The sequence below is a fragment of the Ursus maritimus genome, unplaced genomic scaffold (assembly GCF_017311325.1).
Source record: "Ursus maritimus isolate PB19 unplaced genomic scaffold, ASM1731132v1 scaffold_42, whole genome shotgun sequence".
Taxonomy (NCBI): domain Eukaryota; kingdom Metazoa; phylum Chordata; class Mammalia; order Carnivora; family Ursidae; genus Ursus; species Ursus maritimus.
In genome coordinates this window covers 163,565-186,105 of record NW_024426575.1, presented here as the reverse complement: position 1 = coordinate 186,105, position 22,541 = coordinate 163,565, and the positions used below count along the sequence as shown (strand labels likewise).

The 22,541-nt window shown below is 40.2% G+C and overlaps 3 gene segments (V, D, J or C); all 3 read left to right on the top strand.

Annotated features, from left to right (window-relative positions):
- The first annotated feature begins 1,372 nt into the window (after positions 1 to 1,372).
- Positions 1,373 to 2,822, top strand: LOC121100625. The segment is given in 2 exon segments: positions 1,373 to 1,760; positions 2,236 to 2,822. Coding segments are annotated over 2 exon segments (508 nt in total).
- A 4,151-nt stretch (positions 2,823 to 6,973) lies between these two features.
- On the top strand, positions 6,974 to 10,965 carry LOC121100623. The segment is given in 3 exon segments: positions 6,974 to 7,198; positions 7,449 to 7,709; positions 10,946 to 10,965. Coding segments are annotated over 3 exon segments (333 nt in total).
- A 407-nt stretch (positions 10,966 to 11,372) lies between these two features.
- Positions 11,373 to 12,321, top strand: LOC121100622. The segment is given in 2 exon segments: positions 11,373 to 11,695; positions 11,945 to 12,321. Coding segments are annotated over 2 exon segments (429 nt in total).
- Positions 12,322 to 22,541: the final 10,220 nt, after the last annotated feature.

Sequence of the window (22,541 nt, the reverse complement as noted above, 5' to 3'; positions counted from 1 at the left end):
AAAGAAAGAAAGAAAGAAAGAAAGAAAGAAAGAAAGAAAGAAAGAAAGAAAGAAAGAAAGAAAGAAAGAAAGAGACTGTGGACTGATTTGGTTCCCAGTTCTAAGTAAAGGAGTTCATATATAGTCACAAGAGGGAGCTGTTACACCTGCAAACCAGTGCTCCTTCCGGAGTGAGGGGGAGGTTATCACTGAGTTGTACAAAAAGTTTATTTTCCTCCTCTTTGTCACCTTTGTCACTTCCTATAATCTCACATGGAGTGTGTGCACAGCTTCAAGGACACAGGCAAACCTCTTCCCCAAAGTAAAGAGCTGACCACTCATAGGAAGAAAAGAGAGAGGTGATTCATAGTTTAATTTTTAATGGCCAAACATTGGTTCATCTAGTAGAGTGATAAGCTTAGTTATTATAGCAGAGAAGGATGAGTAATTTTAATTTTATTCTATCCCATTTCTTTATTAACAACCATTTTTGAGAATAAACAGGGAGACTCTTTTATGTTTATTTCCACCTTTCTTGGAAAATGGCTTCATTTCAAATCATCTGTTCTCATGCCTTCTTTCATTTTAGTGGCCCCGATGCATGCCACCACTAGGCATGGGCATGGAGATGAGAAAATATGTGTTAAAGAGGGGCTCCGGTGGGATAGGAATAAGTACCACTCAAGTCATTGGTTCCTGTATTAAGACCAGAGGCATCCATCAATGCCTATCTGGAAGTTGCTTGAAACATCATTGCTGGAGCCAGCATGGGAGACCTGAATACTAGGCACCTTGACTCTTAGACTAGATTCCAATTTTGTCTTTTCCTGGTAAACTGAACACCGTAGCATCATACAGCTATGAAGTTATTTTTGTCACAGAGTTGCAAATATTTTTGTCACAGAGTTGCAAATATTTTTGTCACAGAGTTGCAAATATTTATGATCATTTCTTTTTTTTTTTTAAAGATTTTTTATTTATTTATTTGACAGAGATAGAGACAGCCAGCAAGAGAGGGAACACAAGCAGGGGGAGTGGGAGAGGGAGAAGCAGGCTCCTAGCGGAAGAGCCTGATGTGGGGCTCGATCCCGTAACGCCGGGATCACGCCCTGAGCCGAAGGCAGACACTTAACCGCTGTGCCACCCAGGTGCCCCATGATCATTTCTTTTTAACAGAAAGAAGTCTCTAACTTTTGAAGTTATATTGTTTAGTATAGCTCTTGAGGTGTGCTTGCTGTGGCTGGGAATATGGATAGGAATTCTCTGCTTCCTTTTGCCATCCAGGGCTCAACATAGGTTTCTTAGATTAAAGGACATTTCATACCAACTCAATGGAACATCAAGCCACAAATTGGTGGTGGATTTTGCCTTATACCACAAACGCAAGATAAATAATCTCCTTGGGGATGATTTTGCTCATTCAGATTCACTCAGACGTGGCTTATTTGAGTTTGAACCTTGAAAAGGATCTCAGTGTAAACCCTCTGACTTAGGGCTAGACATTGGGAAAACATTCTTAGCTCTCTTCAAATTTTTTGTTGAATCCTAAGGATGGGAGTAGACCCAACCAAGAGACTGCTCCTTCCTTAGCCGATGCTTGGCTGGGGAACACCCAAATTGAAAGTTGCCTGAGAAAAAGCTATGTTAGTGGCTGCTATGCTGTGGCTGGGACATCTCCCAACCTAGGTTAAGATACAAACCCTGAGCTCTGAGACCTGGGACCCTGGTTTGCACTGGAACTATGAGATCACTAACAGGAATCGCTCTTCTCCTAACTTTAGGTAAGTGATCTGGGTCTAATAAGGATGACTTTCATTGCTAAAGACAAAAAACAGGTATCTGCTACTTCTCCTTCTTCCACTGTATTTACTACACTGCTAGAAAAAAATTGCATCTATACTTTTCTGTGTGTCTATGGGTTTCTCTTGAGAGTCTGAATATCATCGTGAGGGGCTGATCAGATCCACTCTTCACAGAAGATCTCCCGAGTCTCACAGCTCTCAGGCTTGTAAGGAGGTTTGAGTTCATTGAGCCCAATGGTCATGGAACACAGAAATTTATCTTTGGCCTTGTGGATCTGGATTGCTCAATAATAAATACAAGTAATATTTCTCTTGCCCTATGTAACACACACCACAATGCTCAAGTTTTGGTGTAAGGCCAGAGACGAGAGTTCTGGGAGTGCTTGTGAACCTGACCTTAGAGGTACCCACATTTGACAAACCAGAGCTAATCTATTGTTTCTCAACCCTTCAGGTATTATGAGTGATGCTAAGACCACACAGCCAAATGCAATGGAGAGTACTGAAGAAGAGCCTGTCCACCTGCCTTGTAACCATTCCACAATCAGTGGAAATGAGTATATATATTGGTATCAACAGATTCCCAACCAGGGTCCAGAGTACATGATTCGTGGTCTAAAAGACAATGTGACTGATGGAAAGGCCACTCTGATCGTCGCAGTAGCTACAGTCCAGTACCTTGATTCTGCCGCGGGGCACCCTGGGAGATGCTGGTATGTACTACTGCATCCTGAGAGAGGCACACTGGCACAGATGGGGCCGCCCCCGTACCCTATCTGCCTGGTGGTGGAAGGGAAGCCGCAGCCGCCATCGCCAGAGGCCACTGCACAAGAATGAGCAGGAGCCCAATGGAAGCGAAGTAAAGGAGAAAAGGGGAAAGAGTAGAGTGAAGATAGTGCAGGAGTCAAAGAGGAAAGGATAGAAGGAACAAAGAGGATGAGGAAGAAGAGCTTACGTTATCAAAGGGAGGGACTAAAAAGCTCGCAAGGAAACTAAGAGACACAATTGTAAACCTGCAATAAAGGGAAAAGGAGATGAGAACTTGCCATAGCTCTTTGTCTTAATCAAATGTTGCTTTCTATATAGGTCTCCCTGAAATAGGTGAGAACAACCACGGGTTGTCCCAAAGACTTTCTTCATTCAGACCCTAAGAGGTGCCCAGGCTCTGGATATTGCATCATATTAACCCTTCCCACTCCTCAGACATGGGAATGCATTTCAGAAACTGAGTCATTTGCCCTTGAAAAAAAGTTTCTTATCTGTAGCACACACATCACTGGGATACAGACAATTTGGGGAATGGGATAAATAACGGACAAATATTTGGAATTTAATTTCATTTTTAGAATTTATGTTGAAATATTATTATTACACACCCACAAAAAAAACCCCACACAAATCTTTTCTTATTCTAAAAGACTCAAGTTACTACATAAGGATGTAAAGTCAAGCCTGAAAGCCCAATCTGACTCTCCCCACCTCCTCTCCATTTCCTTTTCAATACCTGTGATAACCCATTTTGGCAGTTTGGAGTATGTCTTGACAATCACAGACTTTTTCATTTATAAGGGTGCTCACATAAATACCCAATTTTCTTACATAAATTGGATCATATCAGGTGTATTTTTCTGCAGCTTTTTATTTTTTTATTTTAAAATGTATTTATTTTATTTTATTTTTTTATGTTATGTTAGTCACCATACAGTACATCATTGGTTTTTAATGTAGTGTTCCATGATTCATTATTTGCATATAACACCCGGTGCTCATTACAACATGTGCCCTTAACACCCATCACCCAGCTACCCCACCACCCCTCCCACGTCCCTTCTGAAACCCTCAGATTGTTTCCCTGAGTCCATAGTCTCTCATGGTTCGTCTCCCCCTCTGATTTCTTTTTAAAGATTTTGTCTATTTAGAAAGAGAGAGAGAGCATGCAAGCCAGGAGAGGGGCAGAGGGAGAGGGAGAGAGAGAATCTCAAGCATGCTCCCCGCTGAGGCTGGAGCCTGACATAGAGCTCGATCTCATGACCCAGAGATCAGGACCTGAGCCGAAATCAAAAGTCTGATGCTCAACTGACTGAGAGCCCCCCTCCGCACCTCTAAAAATGTATTTTTGAGATGTGTTCATATACATACACATGCACATATGGACTTTATCATATGCTTGTATAAAAATTTAATTAACTTGCACACTTCCTAATAATATTTAAATGTTTTACTTCTCTTAGTTATAATCAGAATCACAAATCAACAAATATATATACATATGATTTATATACATATATTTATACATGGATGAATTCTTAGAGGTGAAGTTGCTGGGTCAAAGAATTCCCCTAATGTTATATTTTTACTGGTATTGAAAAGTTGCCTTCCAAAATGGTTCTAACAATCTACACTGCAAAATACAGCATATAGGAAACCTATTTCCCTGCATCTTGGTTAGCACTATTTCAGTCTTTTTTAGATTTTAGACAACTTGAGAGTATTTTGTTAGTATCGTTGCATTTTCCTGATTACGAGAGCAGTTGAACAACTTACCCTGTATGTTTGCACTTTTATAGATTGTCTTTTTCTTGTTTATTTGTAAAAATTATTTTAATAAAATGAACATTACTTTGCCTGTTATATATATTGCACATACTTATTCCAAATCAATTTGGAGAGAATTAACATTTTGTTTTATTTTTTTAAGATTTATTTATTTATTTGAGGGAGAGAGGGAGAGAGAATGAGCAGGAAGGCCAGAGGGAGAGAGAATCTTAAGCAGACTCCAGCTGAACACGGAGCTGGAGGTGGGGCTTGATCTCATGCCCCTGAGGTCATGATCTGAGCTGAAACCAAGAGTCAGATGCCCAACCAACTACACCACCTGAGAATTAACATCTTAATATGGATCTTCTAATCCAAATTGATGTATAGATTTAATGTAATACCAATAAAAATCCCAGCAGAAAGTTCTGTAGAAATTGACAAAAGGATTGTCAGATATGCATGAAAATTAAAAAGGACTATGTTAATAAAAACATTTTGAAAGGAACAACAAATTTGAGGAACGAACACTACTGATACTAAATTGTTTTTATGAAGATGTAATTGAGAAATTATAGGATTGATGTAAAGATAGACAAATACAACATTGGAACAGAATAAAAGTTTCAGAAATAGACTCACACATATAAAATCTGTTGATTTTCAATAAAAGTACCATAACAATTCAATGAGGAAAAAATAATCTTTTTAAAATCATGCTTGAAAAGTTGATAGCCATGTTCAAAAATATAAACTTTAACCTTTAGCTCACACTATATAAATTTGACTCCAAATAGATCAAAGATCTAAATGAGAGGGCTAAAACTATGAGCTTCTAGAATAAAGCACTGGGGAAAATCTTAGATACCATGGGTTTGGCAAAGATTAGTTAATTATGAAACAAAGGATACATGACGTAAGATTTCAAAAATCTATATAAATTAAAAATAGAACTACCATATGATCTAGCAACCTTACTTCTGGGTATATATACAAAGGAATTGAAATCAGGCTCTCAAAGATATCTGTATTCCCGTATTCATTGCAGCATTATTCACAATAGCCAAGACATGGAAGCCACCTAAATGTCCGTGGACAGATGAATGGATAAGGAAAGTGTAGTATTTACATACAGTAGAATGTGGTTCAGCCTTTACAAAGAGAAGAAAGTCCTGTCATTTGTGACAACATGGATGAACCTGGAAAACATGCTAAATGAAGTAAGCCGAACACAGAAGAGCAAATACTACATGATCCCCTTATATGACAGATCTAAAATAGTCAAATTCATAGTGGCAAAGGATAGAATGGGGTGGTTACTAGGGGTTGGGGAGAGGATAAATGGGAAGGTGTTGGTCAAAGGGTGTAAAGTTTCATTTATGCAAGACGAATATATGCTTGAGATCCACTATCCAGCACAGCGCCTACAGTTAACGATATTGTATTGTATACTGTAAAATTTGCAGGGGCGTCTGCCTGGCTCAGTTCAGTAAAGCGTGCAACTCTTGATCTCGGGGTTGTAGGTTTGAGTCCACGTTGGGTATAGAGATTATTTGTTAAAAATAAAATCTTTAAAATAAAATTTGCTAACGGTGTAGATCTATATTCAGGGTTCCTTTCACAAAAAATAAAATATAAAAACAGAGAGGACTAGGAAACTTTTGGAGGAAACCATGGCATTAATTGTGATGACCGTTTCACAAGCATAGACTTGTCTCCAAACTCATCTAGTTATATACATTAAATATATACAGCATTTTGTATGTCAATCATACCTCAATAAAGTGGGCTTTTAAAAAATCAGTACACAGGACTTCACAATATTAAAAATGTTTGCTCTTTATTTATTTATTTTTTAAAGATTTTATTTATTTATTTGACAGAGAGAGAGACAGCCAGCGAGAGAGGGAATACAAGCAGGGGGAGTGGGAGAGGAAGAAGCAGGCTCCCAGCGGAGGAGCCTGATGTGGGGCTCGATCTCACAACACCGGGATCACGCCCTGAGCCGAAGGCAGACGCTTAACAACTGCACTACCCAGGCGCCCCAAAAATGTTTGCTCTTTAAAAGACACTGTTAAGAAAATAGAAAACAAAAGACAGAGACTAGGAGAAAATCTTTACAAAATGTATATCTAGAAAGACCTGTATCTACAATATATATCTTTAAAACTCTTACATTTCCTTTTTTTAAGATTATATTTATTTATTTATCGGAGAGCAAGTGACCACAAGCAGGGGGAGGTAGAAGCAGACTCCCCACGGAGCAAGGACCTTAGGATCATGACCTGAGCCAAAGGCAGATGCTTAATGGACTGCCATCCAGGGGTCCTCAAATTGTATATTTTAAATATACGCAATTTTTTATATGTCATATTGAGTATGCCTCCATAAGGTAGTTTTTTATAAGACTAAAATCAAAAGTAGGCAGACCTAATGTTGAAAAACAATTACTCAGTTCTAGAGAGCAGATTTTTTCACTTTCTTTTAATTACAAAGCGGGAACTGTTTCAAGCATGCAAAAGTGGCGAGGTATTTTCGATATCCGATAATAAATACCGTACTCGTTGCAATAAATAAATGTACCTCATCTATGTAAATTAATTCTAGAGGTCACCCATTATTCAGTATTTCTCAGTCTGGCCAAAAGGTGGCAGTGTTCAAAAAGTATTTGAGTCTGAGTTTGCAGCGCTGGAGGAACAGGAAACCAGGTCTGGTCTCCCTGACCAGTGCAGTGTCCTGCGTCAGGGAGACCCTGCTGAGCTCAAGTAACCTGTGCTGGGGAAGCTCATTCGAGAACACCCGATTGGGCTGGCTTCCGAGGAGCCAGAGGATGGACACTCTCCTGCAAGTACTCCTAGGGATATTAGAGTTGCAGGCAGCCTGTAAGTATGGAGTTAGTCTGGGAGAGTCAGGGGATGCTGGCAGCTCCCTGAAAGCAGGGACTGAGTCATATTCTGTCCCAGGGAGGCCTGTTTGAGAGCCAGATACATGCTGAAAAGATAGACAATATTCCATGTTGATCTGATAATGTTGCTGTGACTTAAAGAGGGGGCAGAGAAAAACCATCCCTCCTATGAGCATGAAGATCTTACGTGGTCACCTGCATTTTCTCTACATCGTCTTTTTGAACAGGGGTCAGTAGCCAAGAACTGCAGCAGGGTCCGCAGTCCATGGTCATCCACGAGGGAGAAGATTTCACCATCAACTGCAGTTCCTCACAGCCTGTTTACGCCCTGTGCTGGTTCAGGCAAAAGAATAGTGAAGGTCTAATCTCCTTGATGATGTTATGGAAAAATGGGGAAGAAAAGAGTCATGAAGAAATGATGGCCACGTTGGATGAGAAAAAGCCCCAGAGTTCCCTGCGTATCACAGCCTCCCAGCCCAGCCACTCAAGTGGGAGAGGAAGAAGCAGGCTCCCAGTGGAGGAGACTGATGTGGGGCTTGATCCCAGAGCACCGGGATCATGCCCTGAGCCGAAGGCAGATGCCTAGCGACTGCGCCACCCAGGCGCCCCCTTAATGCCACATTCTAGATGAGCACTCCCTGGATTGCTTGTATTTGAAAAGGGAATGTTGGAGGAGATTCAAAGGAAGTCACCTCAACTGGTACACTTTCACTTACGGTGACAGTTGGAGAGGAAGGACGTCTCACAGTCAATGCTGTTTCCCACGCCGCTAAACCATAGTGCAGGCCAGCTGCCCGTGTGTAGGACAGTTCCCACGGGCGAGGGTGCAGGCACCACACTGCAAGAATTTGTTAAAAAATACATTATTACTCAAATTTGTTCAGGAGAATACGATCCAGCAAAGAACAAGGACAGAAATTCTACTGTTTGACACTACACATAAGAATTTGTAGTGTCTGTTGTCTAAGATAGACACCATCTCCGTACCATCATTGTGATAGGTGCGTGCGATACACAACCCTTAAAGCACCATACCCCACTTAGAGTTAATAGAATAAAAGGCATAGAATGGCAGATATGATTATCTGCATCTTACTTATGAGAAAACTGAGAGTGAGAAGAGATTCCATCAAGGAATGCTTTTGAGAACTTGAATCCTGGGGAAGCACATTGGAGGCCACAGCCACCACAGAGACACAGAGGCCGCTTGCCTACCCGTGGCACGTCCTCACCTTGCCCATTTCCTTTCAGTCGTGCCATTGACCACATTGTCTTATGGCCACTGCCCACCGAACTGCAGCCAGGGGGCAGGTTGTGCTTTGTACTCATTTCTGTAAAAAGCATATCAGAAAATGATGGAATCGGGTCACTGTGCTCCTCCTGGCCCTACCAGACAACTGAGCTAGACCTTTGTTGAGTCTCAACTCTTTCCCCTGGGACAATGGATGCAGCCCTAAAGCTGTGTCAGTTTCCTGCACTTCAGAGTGGTGGCCCCTCATATTTACTTCATTTTGTTTTGTTGGGGTTCCTGATTGGCGTCTTCCTTCTTCTCCAACTTTAAATAGTAATGATCCATCCTTTTATGGCAGAGTTTTCTTTCCGTACAAGCTCGCTACAGCCATTTGCTACCCTTGATCTTCCAGGAGATTAACTCTAATTGGAAGATCATCTGAACAATTAAGTTAGAATTCATAGCGACTGTATTTCTTAGGTTACTGTAGTTTGCACACTGAAGACATATATGAGTCTTCTGATTAAGCTTAGTGTTTTTTAAAATTTTTCCTACAAATTCTTGCTAACAGCCAGGAGAATGAGGCTGTATTCTTGCAAGCCCGTGAGATGAGGTCTCCTATATATATATGCTCCCTCTTCGAAATCTCATGTACTATCTTTAAAATTCATGTGTTATGTTCTGTAATATGCTCTCATTTTTTTTGATATACAAAGAAAAGAAAAGCAAAAGCTTTAAATTCATTATCCAGAAATATATGCCATGTTTATCCCGATGCTCACTGTCATCTGTCATGCACTACTACCTGGCCTATGCTCTGTTAGGGGACAGAAGTAGACTGCCAGAATTCTCAAGAAAATGTGGACACTCTCGAGGCTGAGACAGCAGGTCTTCGTGGAGTCTGGAACAGCTGCTCATCATCAGGGAGACTGCAGCAGCAACCACGATGATCACAAGGGGCAGGAGATCTCGGATCGACTTGACCTGTTATCTCTGTGCAGCCCACATGCCAGGAAGAGAGATCACATTCATGCAAATTTGTTTTTATCTAAATGGAAATGTCTTGGTTTTTTGTTTATTCTGTTTGCTTTTTTCTCTTTTAAAAAAATGCATTACTTCAATAAAATGTTGCAGAGTCATTAAAAAAGAAAGAAGGGGCACCTGGCTGGCTCAGTTGGTAGAGCACGTGACTCCTGATGTCAGGGTTGTGAGTTCAAGCTGCATATTGGGTATAGAGCTTGGAAAGGAAGAAAGGAAGAAAGAAAGAAGAAAGAGAGAGAGAAGAAAGAAAGAAAGAAAGAAAAGAAGGAAAGAAGGAAGGAAGGGGGAAGGGGAGGAAGGAAGGAAGGAAGGAAGGGAAAGGAAAGAAAGAAAGAAAGAAAGAAAGAAAGAAAGAAAGAAAGAAAGAAAGAAAGAAAGAAAGAAAGAAAAAAGAAAGAAAGAAGTAGGGAGGGAGGGAGGAAGAGGAGAATGTCAGGTTATCAGTATTTTTGCTTTAGAAAGCATACTCACTAGGTAGGAATACAGAAGAAACAAGGTAAATATACACGCAGAAGTTACTCTCTGGCAAACCTAGACCTAAAATTAGCATTGACCCTAGAAGAAAAAGAGACTCAGGAAAACAGAAAGAGATTTCCCTGCTCTTCCAAGTCTGAGATGCCCAATGAGATAGAACATGGTGGTCAGGACATGGTGGAAGCTCATTTATGTAAATCAGGACAGAAGCTTCAAGGCATTCCTCAGGCACTCAGCCCAGATCCTAGGCATTTGAAACTCCAAGTTGCCAGATCAATTTTTTTTTAAAGATTTTATTTATTTATTTGACAGAGAGAGACAGCCAGCGAGAGAGGGAACACAAGCAGGGGGAGTGGGAGAGGAAGAAGCAGGCTCCCAGAGGAGGAGCCTGATGTGGGGCTCGATCCCAGAGCACTGGGATCAGGCCGTGAGCCGAAGGCAGACGCTTAAGGACTGCGCCACCCAGGTACCCCTCAATTTTTTTCTTAAAGATGAAACTTCCCCTCTAAAATTCCATTCTGTAAAAATGGAGTTCTGCTATTATTCAGAGTTTTATCTGTTTCTTTAAAAAAGAGTCAGAATGTTCACATGACTATGTTAATAAGCAACAGTAACCTTCTTCCTGCATTGTCTCTGTCGGGTCCTTTTCTCTTTTGGTTTTTGTCCTGCATTTCACATTAAGGTAATGTTTTCAAATGCCTAGTGATCCCAGATGTTCATTCATACTTAGCGGGATATAAATCTGGGATGTGAATGAAGGGAGGAAGGCTCTGGTTCCTTGTTTTTAAGTGTTTGCCTCAGCTCACTCTCAACTGAGCCTAGTAACCCAGACTCTTATATGTCTCTTTATTCAATATCTTCAGAAAAATAGGCTTTTTCCCCCCATGAAAGCAGGTGGGAAGGAGTGGACACCTGACGTTTCCAGGTTAGGATGGGAGATCTGAGAGTATAACTGTACTTTATACTGTTTTACTTTAGACCCGATACATTCTGTTTAAAGTCCCCTTACCCTGCACTCCTCACTCTGATCTCCTGACGTATCAAAAGCCCAAATTCTTGAGACTCTTAGAACACCTGGATTTTTGTTGGCATTCCCCTCTGTGGGCACTTAGGATTCAACTTTCTTCAGTTGGCTAAACCAGTTACCACTTGTCCATTCACTCTCAGTCCCCAAAACATCTACATCTGTCATCCCTTGCCTGTTCTTTAGGTCCTTTGGGGTTCATAACTTTAAAAAAAAATGTTTACTCTCATTTCAGTGGGTTCTGAGAGAGGCACAGAGGAAAAAATATGTCTTTGATTCACCGTGCTTAATCCTAAACCTGTTTTAATACTAAATCTGTCTTGTTCATGTCTGCATATTTCCCCAGCAGATTGTGGGTACTCAATAAAGGTTCATCAAATGAAGGGGGGAAATAGGATTATTTTTACAACTCTCCAAGAGTGGCATGAAGGAACAGCAATCTAGTGACTAGTCATAAGGGGGCAGTGTCTCCATTCATAGTTCACCTCCAAGACTGGCTCAAAACTCAGAGAAACCTCTAGTTAGAGATCAGATTGGCTGATACAGAACAGACATTTTCACATCACGATGGTATTTATAGTGTTACTCTAAGCTAAGAGGAGTTTCTTGAAGCAAAAACCCTTTTAGGAAATAATTCTTTGAAGGACGTGCGATGACCCTGCTCCTTGAAGGTTTATTAATATTCCTGTGGATGCAGCTGACATGTGAGTTTTGGGGGTTTCTGAGTCTCGCACAGAGAATTCTAAAGGGGTGGAGATTCTGTGAGGGCAAGAGGTGAGGTTTTATCCAGATCCATGAAAATAGAGACACAGGAGGAGAAAAGCTGGAGAGGGAGGGAGGAAAGAAAAAAGCACAGCGGTAGGACTGGGGAGTTCGGGAAGGGTGTCCATCATGGCTCCAACAAAGGTGATCTAAAAATGATTTCAAATACCTTCTTTTGTCTTTCTAAACAGGGGTGAGTGGCCAGCAGCTGAATCAGAGTCCTCAGTCTGAGTCCCTTCAGGAAGGAGAGAATGTCTCCATGAACTGCACTTCCTTGAGCATATTCAGCTCCTTGCTGTGGTTCAAGCAGGATCCCGGGGAAGGCCTTGTCCTCTTGATAGCCTTATATAAGGCTGGTGAGTTGACCAGAAATGGAAAACTGACAGCTCAGTTCAGGGGAACAAGAATGGACAGCTTCTTGACCATTTCGGGCTCTGAGATGAAACATTCAGGAACCTACTTCTGCAGTGGGACCTGCAGCCGGTGCTCAAACTTGCAGCTGGAACCCAGTCACTATGCTGCCTCCAGCTGCTGCTCTTCTTGGCATGAAATTCGATCGCGCACATAACCTATGTCCCCTGCTCTCCCATTACTGCAAACTCTCATGCATTCAAGGCTTTATCTTCCAAAGACTGTGTTCTTTGCTTAATGAACTCAACCCCATTTTAATATATATTACTTACTTATTTTTCAGTATATAAGGAGAAATGATCAGTACCAAAATCACAGTAGATTTAATACAGCTCTCTTTAAAAATGGATAGGTATCAATGGAATAGAATTGAGAGTTCAGGAATAAACCCAGACAACCATGGGCAATTGATTTTCAACAAGGGTGCTAAGACCATTCAATGGGAACATAGTGCTGACACCACTGGATAGCTGCATGGAAAAGAATATACACATATTGAAGTATTAACTCAAATGGATCGAAGACCTACATGTAAGCTAAAACTATAAACTCTTAGAAGAAAATATAGGCAACATTTCTGTGATCTTGGACTATGCAACTGTTTCTCAGATATGATTCCAAAAGCACAGCAACCAAAGAAAAAAATAAATTGGACTTTATAAATACGAAGAACTTTTTCAAAGAGCACAGGGTTTTCCACAAATGAAAAGTGAAAAGACAACCCACAGAATGGAAGACTGTATTTGCATATATCTGATAAGAAGAGAGTATTGAGAATATATAAAAAATAATTTACAACTCGACAATAAAAATACAAATACCAATTTAAAATCAGCAAGGGATTTGCACATAACAAAATCTTACTCGGCTATAAAAAAAGAACGAAATGTTGCCAACAATATTTTGCAATTAGCCAACATATAGCACATCATTAGTTTTTGAGGTAGTGTTCAGCGACTCATTAGTTGCATATAACACCCAGTGCTCATCACCACACGTGCCCTCCTTAATACCCATCACCTGGTTACCCCATTCCCCACCCCCTCCCTTTTGTAACCCTCAGTTCGGTTCCCTGAGTCCATAGTCTCTCATGGTTTGTCTCCCCCTCTGATTTCTTCCCATTCAGTTTTCCTCTCTTCCCCTGTGGTTCTCTGCGCTACTCCCTATGTTCCACAGATGAGTGAAACCATATGATAATTGTCTTTCTCTGCTTGACTTATTTCATTTAGCATAATCCCCTCAAGTTCCATCTGTGTCGATGCAAATGGTAGGCATTTATCGTTTCTGATAGCTAAGTAATATTCCATTGTAAATATGGACCACATCTTCTTTATCCAGTCATCTGTTGAAGGGCATCTTGGCTCCTTCCACAGTTTGGCTATCGTGGACATTGCTGCTATGAACATTGGGGTGCATGTGCCCCTTCTTTTCACTACATCTGTATCTTTGGGGTAAATACCTAGTAGTACAATTGCTGGGTTGTGGGGTAGCTCTGTTTTTAACGTCTTGGGGAACCTCCATGCTGTTTTCCAGAGTGGCTGCACCACCTTGCATTCCCACCAACAGTGAGAGGGTTCCCCTATCTCCACATCCTCGCCAACACTCGTTGTTTTCTGTCTTGTTAATTTTTGCCATTCTAACTGGTGTAAGATGGTATCTCATTGTGATTTTGATTTGTATTTCCCTGATGGCCTGTGATGTTGAACATTTTTTCATGTGTCTGTTAGCCATTTGTATGTCTTCTTTGGAGAAGTGTCTGTTGATGTCTTCTGCCCACTTATTGACTGGATTATTTTTTGGGGGTGTTGAGTTTGAGAAGTTCTTTATAGATCTTGGATACCAGCCCTTTATCCGTAATGCCATTTGCAAATATCTTCTCCCATTCTGTCGGTTGCCTCTTAGTTTTGTTGACTGTTTCCTTTGCTGTGCAAAAGCTTTTTATCTTGATGAAGTCCCAAAAGTTCATTTTTGCTTTTGTTTCCCTTGCCTTTAGAGACATGTCTTGAAAGAAGTCGCCGTGGCCAATGTCAAAGAGGTTATTGCCTATCTTCTCCTCTAGGATTTTGATGTATGGAACCAGAAAAGACCCTGAATTGCCAGGGGATTGCTGAAAAAGAAAACCAAAGCTGGGGGCATCACATTGCCTGACTTCAAGCTGTATTACAAAGTTGTGATCATCAAGACAGCATGGTATTGATACAAAACCAGACACATAGACCAATGGAACAGAATAGAGAACCCAGAAATGGACCCTCAACTCTATGGTCAACTAATCTTTGACAAATCAGGAAAGAATATCCAATAGAAAAAAGACAGTCTCCTCAATAAATGGTTCTGGGAAAATTAGACAGCCACATGCAGAAGAATGAAACTGGACCATTCTCTTACACCTTCCACGAAGATAAAATCAAAAAACAGACTCTTAACTATAGAGAACAAACTGATGGTTACCAGAGGGGAGGTGGATGGGGGCGATGGATGAGATAGGTGAAGAAGATTAAGAGTACACTTATCACAATGAGCACTGAGTAGTATATAGAATTATTGAATGACTATATTGTATACCTGAAACTAATACCACATTGTATGTTAACTATGCTGGAATTAAAATTAAAAAAACATAAAATAAAATAAATAATAAATAAACTGGTTAAGACAGTTAAGAAAGGGAAATTAAAGAGAAATTTCATTCATGAAAATAACTGAAAAAATACAAATTAAAAATATTGACAAATATAAACTAATAATGAATATGTGGCACAAAATAATATGAGTAATTAGAATTTATCTTAGAAACGTGTGGAAGGTTTAACATTAGAAACATCTATTCATGTAATTTCAACATTAGCAGATTAAAGGTGAAAAATGACAAGGACATCTCAGTAGACAATATTTTTAAATTAATGTTTTATTATGGATGTTTTCAAGTGTACACAAAAGAAAACAGAATAATATCATAAATATGTACTCATCACCTGAATTCAAAAATGATAAATTATCACTCCATGACCAATGTTTTTTTAACCATATTCCTCCTCTCTCACTCTTAAAGCAAATTCTAAACATGAGTCATTCCATCCATAAATGATTCAAAATACATCTCTGGGATAGGTATATTTTTAACATAACCAGAATTATATGATCACAGCTAAAATATGTAGCAGTATTGTTTGTTTGTCAAAGAATAACACCTTGAATATACGGATTCCTTGAGATTTGTGCAAATATGCTTTAGGTTCAATATTTGGTTAACTTTTCAAAAAGATTTTATTTATTTGAGAGAGTGAAACAGAGAGAGAGAGAGAAAGAGAGAGAGAGAGAGAAAACATGCTGGGGGTGGGGAGGAGGAGGGGCGGAGGGAGAGGAAGAAGCAAACTCCCTGTTGAGCAGGGAGCCCGACCCGGGGCTTCATCCCAGGACCCCCAGATCATGACCTGAGCCAAAGGCAGACACTTTACCCAACCACGCCACCCAGGCACCCCAATATTTGGTTAATTTTTTATTATCTACGTGTGCTTGAGAAGAAATATTCTCTCATTTTTTGATGCAGAGTTCTATATGTGTCGATTAAATCAGTTTTGTTTGGATATTCTATTTATTAAATAATATTTTGTCTCCTTGGCCTGTCAATAATTGATAGAGATGTATTGAAATAGCACTACAAGAGTGAATTTTTAAATTTCTATCATTCTATCAATTCTTGCTTTACACATTTAATATTAAATGCATGGAAGTTCAGAATCATTATATCATACTGGAATTAATTAAAACTTTTATTATGGTTTAAAGCCCTTCTTTATCCCTAAAAATGTTTCTTGCCTAAAAGTCTCTTCTTTTCAGTTATTAACATAGATTCGTAGGTTTTTTTGGTTAGGATTTTCCTGCACATGTTTACTTTCAAACTTCCTTGACTCCCCTGTTTAAGCCGGTCTCTTCAAAACAACGTGTGATTGCATTCTGGCTTTGAATCAATCTTACAATCTCTGTTTTTTTTTTTTTTAAAGATTTTATTTATTCATTCGACAGAGAGAGAGACAGCCAGCGAGAGAGGGAACACAAGCAGGGGGAGTGGGAGAGGAAGAAGCAGGCTCCCAGCAGAAGAGCCTGACCTGGGGCTTGATCCCAGAACGCCAGGATCACCTTCTGAGCCGAAGGCAGACGCTTAATGACTGAGCCACCCAGGCACTCCGATCTCTGCTTTTTAATCAGTGAGTTCCATTTACATTTTTTATAATTTTTCAGAATTAGGACTTGATTCCACCATTTTAATGCGTCCTTTATATTTGTTTTCTTCTTTCCCCCCCATTTTGAATGTGGTGAAAGGTGATTCAATTTGTGTCTTTTTTGTTGTTTTGTTTTGTTTTGCTTTTTTCTGATTCCATATCCCCCTCCATTGGTTTGGAAATTACATGCTCCTTTTAAAAATAATTATTTATCTTTGAAGTTTTACCATGCATACTTAAAATCTGAAGTTAATCTATGGCTTGACAACCTTTCTGAAAAATTTAAAAACTTTAAAATACTATAACTTAGGGGCGCCTGGGTGGTGCAGTCCTTAAGCGTCTGCCTTCAGCTCAGGGAGTGATCTCGGCGTTATGGGATCGAGCCCCACATCAGGCTCCTCCGCTAGGAGCCTGCTTCTTCCTCTCCCACTCCCCCTGCTTGTGTTCCCTCTCTCGCTGGCTGTCTCTCTCTGTCAAATAAATAAATAAAATCTTTAAAAAATAAATAAAATAAAAAAATAAAATACTATAACTTAGATGAAACTGTCCTGACTTACATGCTACCATAGGCCAATGTTTTAGATACTGACTGTAAAAGGAAAAGACGTTATTAATACTTTTACTATTATTGGTTTTTTACTGCCAAGATTTATTTAGATTACCCCTATATTACCAATTTCTTTGCTCATTGTCTCTTCTTGCTTCTCAGACCTTCCCTCTGAGATTGCTTTGCTCCTTCCTGAGATATATCCTCTAGAATTGAAGGTCTTTTGGGGATAAACTTCTGTAGCCTTAGTTTCAACCTCATCCTTGAAAGATAGTTTACTTACAATTCTAGTTTAAGAGGCATCTTCTGTCAGCATTTTGAAGGTATTTTCCAGTGTATCATGCTTCTGTTGCTGATTTTGAGAGGTCTGCTCTCAGTGCTATTGCCATTCCTTTGCCAATAACCTCTTCTATTTTCTTCCTGCTTTTAAAATCTGTACTTGGCAGTGTTTCTAAAATTTGGTGGTTTATACCTATAACCTGTGTAGTCATCCATTTGGAAGTAAAGGATTAAGAATAGGTGAATACAGTTTATTCCTTCTCTCTTTTTCATGACATCTAAATTGGTGTTGATTGCAAACATACTCCTGGTAAACATCCCAATGCAATTTACTAGAATATAAATGAGAGTGTTTCAGGGGCTGCTATGAACTTACTCTGCCATGTTATGTTAGAATTGGTTGGGGTTTGTTTTGTAATGAAGCCTGAAATTTAAGAATTTATAGATGCGGCTGGCTGAAGAATGGAAATTAATCACGCAGCCCATCTAGCTAAGTATCCAGAGAGATTAGAATTAAAAGAATCCCAAACTAAATGGTAATGTGCTAAGAATTCTGCCCTTACAGTCACAATTCATTACAAAAAAAAGAAGAAGAAGAAGAAGAAGAAGGATATTAGAAAAGCCCTAAATCTAATAAAATTATCAACTAAAAATTCACAGTAAACAGTATGGCAGAGAAGCTAGGAGTTATGTGTTCAGCACTCAGTAAATGACTAAATAAGTATCTATCTGTACTACAGAATACGATCCAGTCATTAAAGAAAACAAATGAAGTAGACCTTCATGTAATGATATGGAAATATATTTAAGGGAGACTGTTCAAGCAAAAACCAAATAAGTTACAGAATAATATAAAATAAAAATTGATTTTCTTTAAAATTCATGTTTCCTCGATCTGAAAATCTAGCCATTTTATCTTCTTTTGCTCTCATTCAGCCCATTATGGGTTGGGTCGGGACAAGTCACCTTGCCTGATAGAGATTATAAATACCTCATCTTCCTCAGAACTAAAGAAAATAGACTCCATATTTCCTGTTCCTAAAGCATAAAGTTCTGCTTGAATGAAGCATGGAGACTCTTCTAGGAGAAACAAACGAATAAAAAAGAAGATAATGAGACTTTTGATGTGAAGGGATAAAGAGGATTTCTAAGGGAAGCCGGGAGAGGCTGGAGAGTCAGGACGAGCGGGACATGCAATGTCAAGCCCTTGATTGGAGGAAGGGAATTAAGAATGGGCGAGAGGCAGGAAGCAGCTGCCAAGGACATAGTTTAAGTGCCCGAGAGCCACACTAGTTCATGGCCTTCGCCACCCACTAGCCCTATCTCCAGGTGAATCTCCAGAAGGATGGTGGCCCATAAAGCCTATTCCAGGTAAATTTCCACACTTCATGCAAGTGACCACTTCTCTCCCTCTGCAGTAAGAACCTTTTGAGCCCTCAGCCAAGCTTGAAGACATCACCTTGCAGTGCCTTTAAACAACTCAAGGCCAAGTGGTGTCTTGGACATCTAGCAGGATGGTTAGGAGATTCTAGCAACCACGCACTTGGGTGGGAAGGCAGGGTGGACACCAGAATTGAGTACCTTAGATTATCATGAGCTGGGACAGTTAGGGGCGGGATCACTGTTTCCAAATGTTGAGCAAATGTTCTATCTATCCCTCTCACCACTGCTTAAAGTCTACAATGCTTTAGGCAATTTTAGAAAATGAGAAAAGAAAGTAACTTTATTTTGAACAAATCTATGATATATTTTATGAAGAAAAAAGAAAAAAAAGTCCTGGATGGAGACATGTTGAAGGTAGAGGTTAGAACAGCAGGGGATTTATATTTTATTCCTGGTGCTTCCCTGTAGTTTCCAAATGTTCTGCAATGTCCATATATTTCTTTAATAATAAAAAAATGAATTTGCAAAGAATAAGTAGAAATTGATTTTTTTATTATTATTATTTTTTTAGCTTAAAAAGAGGAGATAGTGGCACCTGGGTGGGTTCAGTTAAGAGTCTGACTCTTGATTTTGGCTCAGGTCATGATCTCAGGGTTGTGAGATTGAGCCCACTCTGGGCATGGAGCCTGCATCCTGACTTACCCGGGAGCATCTATGGTTCCAATGGAGAATAATTATGATCTCTGAGAAGACTTGATCTGACATCACTCTTTCTCTGAGTGATTTATTTGTTCCTTTTTTCTGAACATGGGTGAGCCGTGAAGACAAAGTGATCCAGAGCCCCCCATCTCTGGTTGTCCCTGAGGGAGACAGCGCAACTCTCAGCGGCAGCTACAAAGCGACCAGCTTTCAGAGCCTCTTTTGGTTTCAGCAAAAAGAGAAAATGCTTATCTTTTTGCTTAGACTAATTGCAGGTGGGACTGAGAAGTCAGGAAAGTTAAAAGGCACATTAGATGAGAAAGAACTTCTCAGCACCCTGCACATCACAGCCACCCAGCCAGAGACCCAGCTTCCTGCTTGTGTGCCGTGGGGGCCCGGCGTCATCTTGTCTTTTCGGCTGCAGCCCATACCCAAATGCTCCAGCCGAGGCTCCTGCAACTGTTCGATGTCATCTCCCATAGTCCGCATAGCTACAAATATCTTAGATTTTTAGCCAATCGTCTTCTTTTGATTTTTACAATAAAATCTTTCAGCCATTTGAAAATTATCTTTATTTATACAGTCTGCTTTCCACAACTGCAATGTCCTTGTCCTATTTTACTTTCCTATATATATATGTGTGTATATATATGCATGTGTAACCAAATGGTATATGTCCTCATTAAGAACTTTACCTGCTTCCAAACATTACAAGAAAAGTGTAAGAATCACAGCAGACTTGGGTGCTGGTGAGGATAATTGCTAAATTCCCCAGTAACAACACGAAAGAAGAAATTCTTGGCCATCCCACTGAGATGAGAGGCCAAACCAGTTTGATGTCAGCAAAAGAGATATTAGAGGGGAGACTGGGAGCATCAAGAGGTGACCCTTCTGGAAAATGCATGTCTTGTGCAGAAAGGAGGAAGATGTTTAACTTGTCCCACGTGACTCCTCCCTGTAGGACTGGGGCAGCTCGTCCAGCCTCCACGCACCCCACTAAGTTGAGGTCCGCCTACAGTCGTGTGTCTAGATAATAATGAGTTTCTTAACTGGCAGAGCATGTCAGGTCCTTGTGGCAAGAAGAGAAAATACAAGAGAACGATAGCCAGGGCTAAAAGAAGACGCCGTAGCCTGCATCCCACTGATTATTGAAGCCATTTTCCATGAATAAAGAATCTTTCCAGGTTCTGAGCCAACTTGTCTGAATCTACACCGGCCTCCAAAGAGCTGCCACGGGCAGGGGTCCCTCGCAGCAAGATGCCGTGGAGTGTGGTCCAAGCGTGCAGGTGGGGAGGAAGACATTGTACCCGAGGCTTCCAGAAAATGGTAGCCCCCTGAAGAAACCACTAACACAGCATCCACAGAAATCAAGCATTTGAATTCTGCTGCTGAGACGTAATCTCTAGCCAGGCAGAGATCATCAAGAAGAAGAGGCAGGAACCTCTCCTTCCCAACCTGGGGCTCTTCGTGCAGAGGAAGAACAGTCTGAACAATCAGGGAAATCAGGCTGCTCAGGCCAGGAGAGAACGAGAGTCCCTTATTCTCTGTGCAGCCTCTGAGGGGTGACAAGGGATGAAGTGTGAGAGGACAGCACAGTCCACCTGTCCTTGGAGCCACTGGAGCCTTCCTGCTGCAGGTGCAGGCCCAGCTTTGACTCTACGATGGTAATTAAGGTTCGATATGAATACGTGAATTGCTGGAGCAAAACTGGTGTAAAAAGTGAGAGGAAAAGGAAGGATAACCAGTTTCCTAGTGGAAAAGAGAAGTTGATACAGCAAAGCAAACTATTAGCAAATAGCAAGAAAAATTAAAACCGATTCCTATTTTTATCCCATGACTTGAAATACTCTCATGGAACCAGTAATATTTGGATCTCTTCTGGATTTCACCATGTTCTGCTTACCAGCTTAATCCTGTGCCGAGATCATATTGTTTTGTTTAGAGTAAGTTTTTATGGAATAAATAAGAAAATCCAATTTTAATATTCTTTTTCAAAATGTAGTTCACGATTCCAGGATATTTGTTCTATCTCATTCATTTTGTCTGGTTCAAACTGTGGGATTTGATTGGAGTCACATGGGAAAGTTTGACTTTTTAGGACATTATGTTTTCCTATACAGAAATGTTATCTGGCCGTTCATTTATTTAGGTCTTACTTTAGCCCTTTAAAAGTAAGTTTTGCTCATTTGTTTCCAGAAAAGTTGGGAAAATGAAATGAATCACTGACTAAGTGGAGAGCTAATGTCTCATCTTCTGTGTTTGTTTCTCTCTCTGAGCAGGGCAGAGAGCCAACAGAGAGTGGGGCAGCGTCCCCAGCCCACAAGGACCTAGGAGGGAGAGGGTCCTATTTTTAATGGCAGTGACACTAGACTATTGGTTTTTATGTTCCAGACACAATGCTGGGAAAGACCTTGTCCTTCGAGCTTTCATTATTCCAGAGCTCAAGCAGAAAGCAAGAGTGAGAACCCCAACCAGTAAGAAGAACATGGCTCTCTGCGGGTCATAAACACAGGCACCAAGTTCTGCCCTGTGACATGAGGACGCTGGCACCTCCAGTCTGTACATGACCCCACAAGAAGGCCACTGACTTCAGCTACTAATCAGCACAAAATGATGTTTCTCATATTCATATCTGAGGCTTTTCTGTTTCCTTCTCTCTATGCACTTTGTTAAGCAATATAAAATATTTTAGGCATAAAGCCTATACACAGAGAGCTTACTGTCTAATAGACGAGAATATCTCACTCGATGTAAGCCTTGTGAAGACATCAATTTTTTTCTTACCAATAAGTATTTACTTAATGAGAGTCGAATGGGCAAATGACCCACGTGTAAAGGCATTTTTATAGCCAATGGTTAGAATTTATATGGAGACAAATTTCAGCTAGAGTTTTTTCAAAACAAAACAGCTTTTAAGGGTCAAAGATTCCTCATTACCAAAAATATTCAAAGAAAAGTGGAGTGTCCATTTTCCAATGATGTTATAGAAAGAATTATGATATGATTTGATTTTGTGCAAAATTAAGAATTTTAAGTTTTGAATGGGGAAAATGCCATAAAAGAACCAAACAACTAAAATGCCTGTACAATTCACCACCAATAAAAAAAATTACTTCCAGATTCATAGAAACTGGAATTGGAGTTTGTACTTGAAGCATGTGTACTAATTTAAATGAGGGGCATTCTAGGCAGGGTAAACTTATTAAGGGCAAAGGTCAAGAAATAATAAGCAAGAAAAGTTTAGGA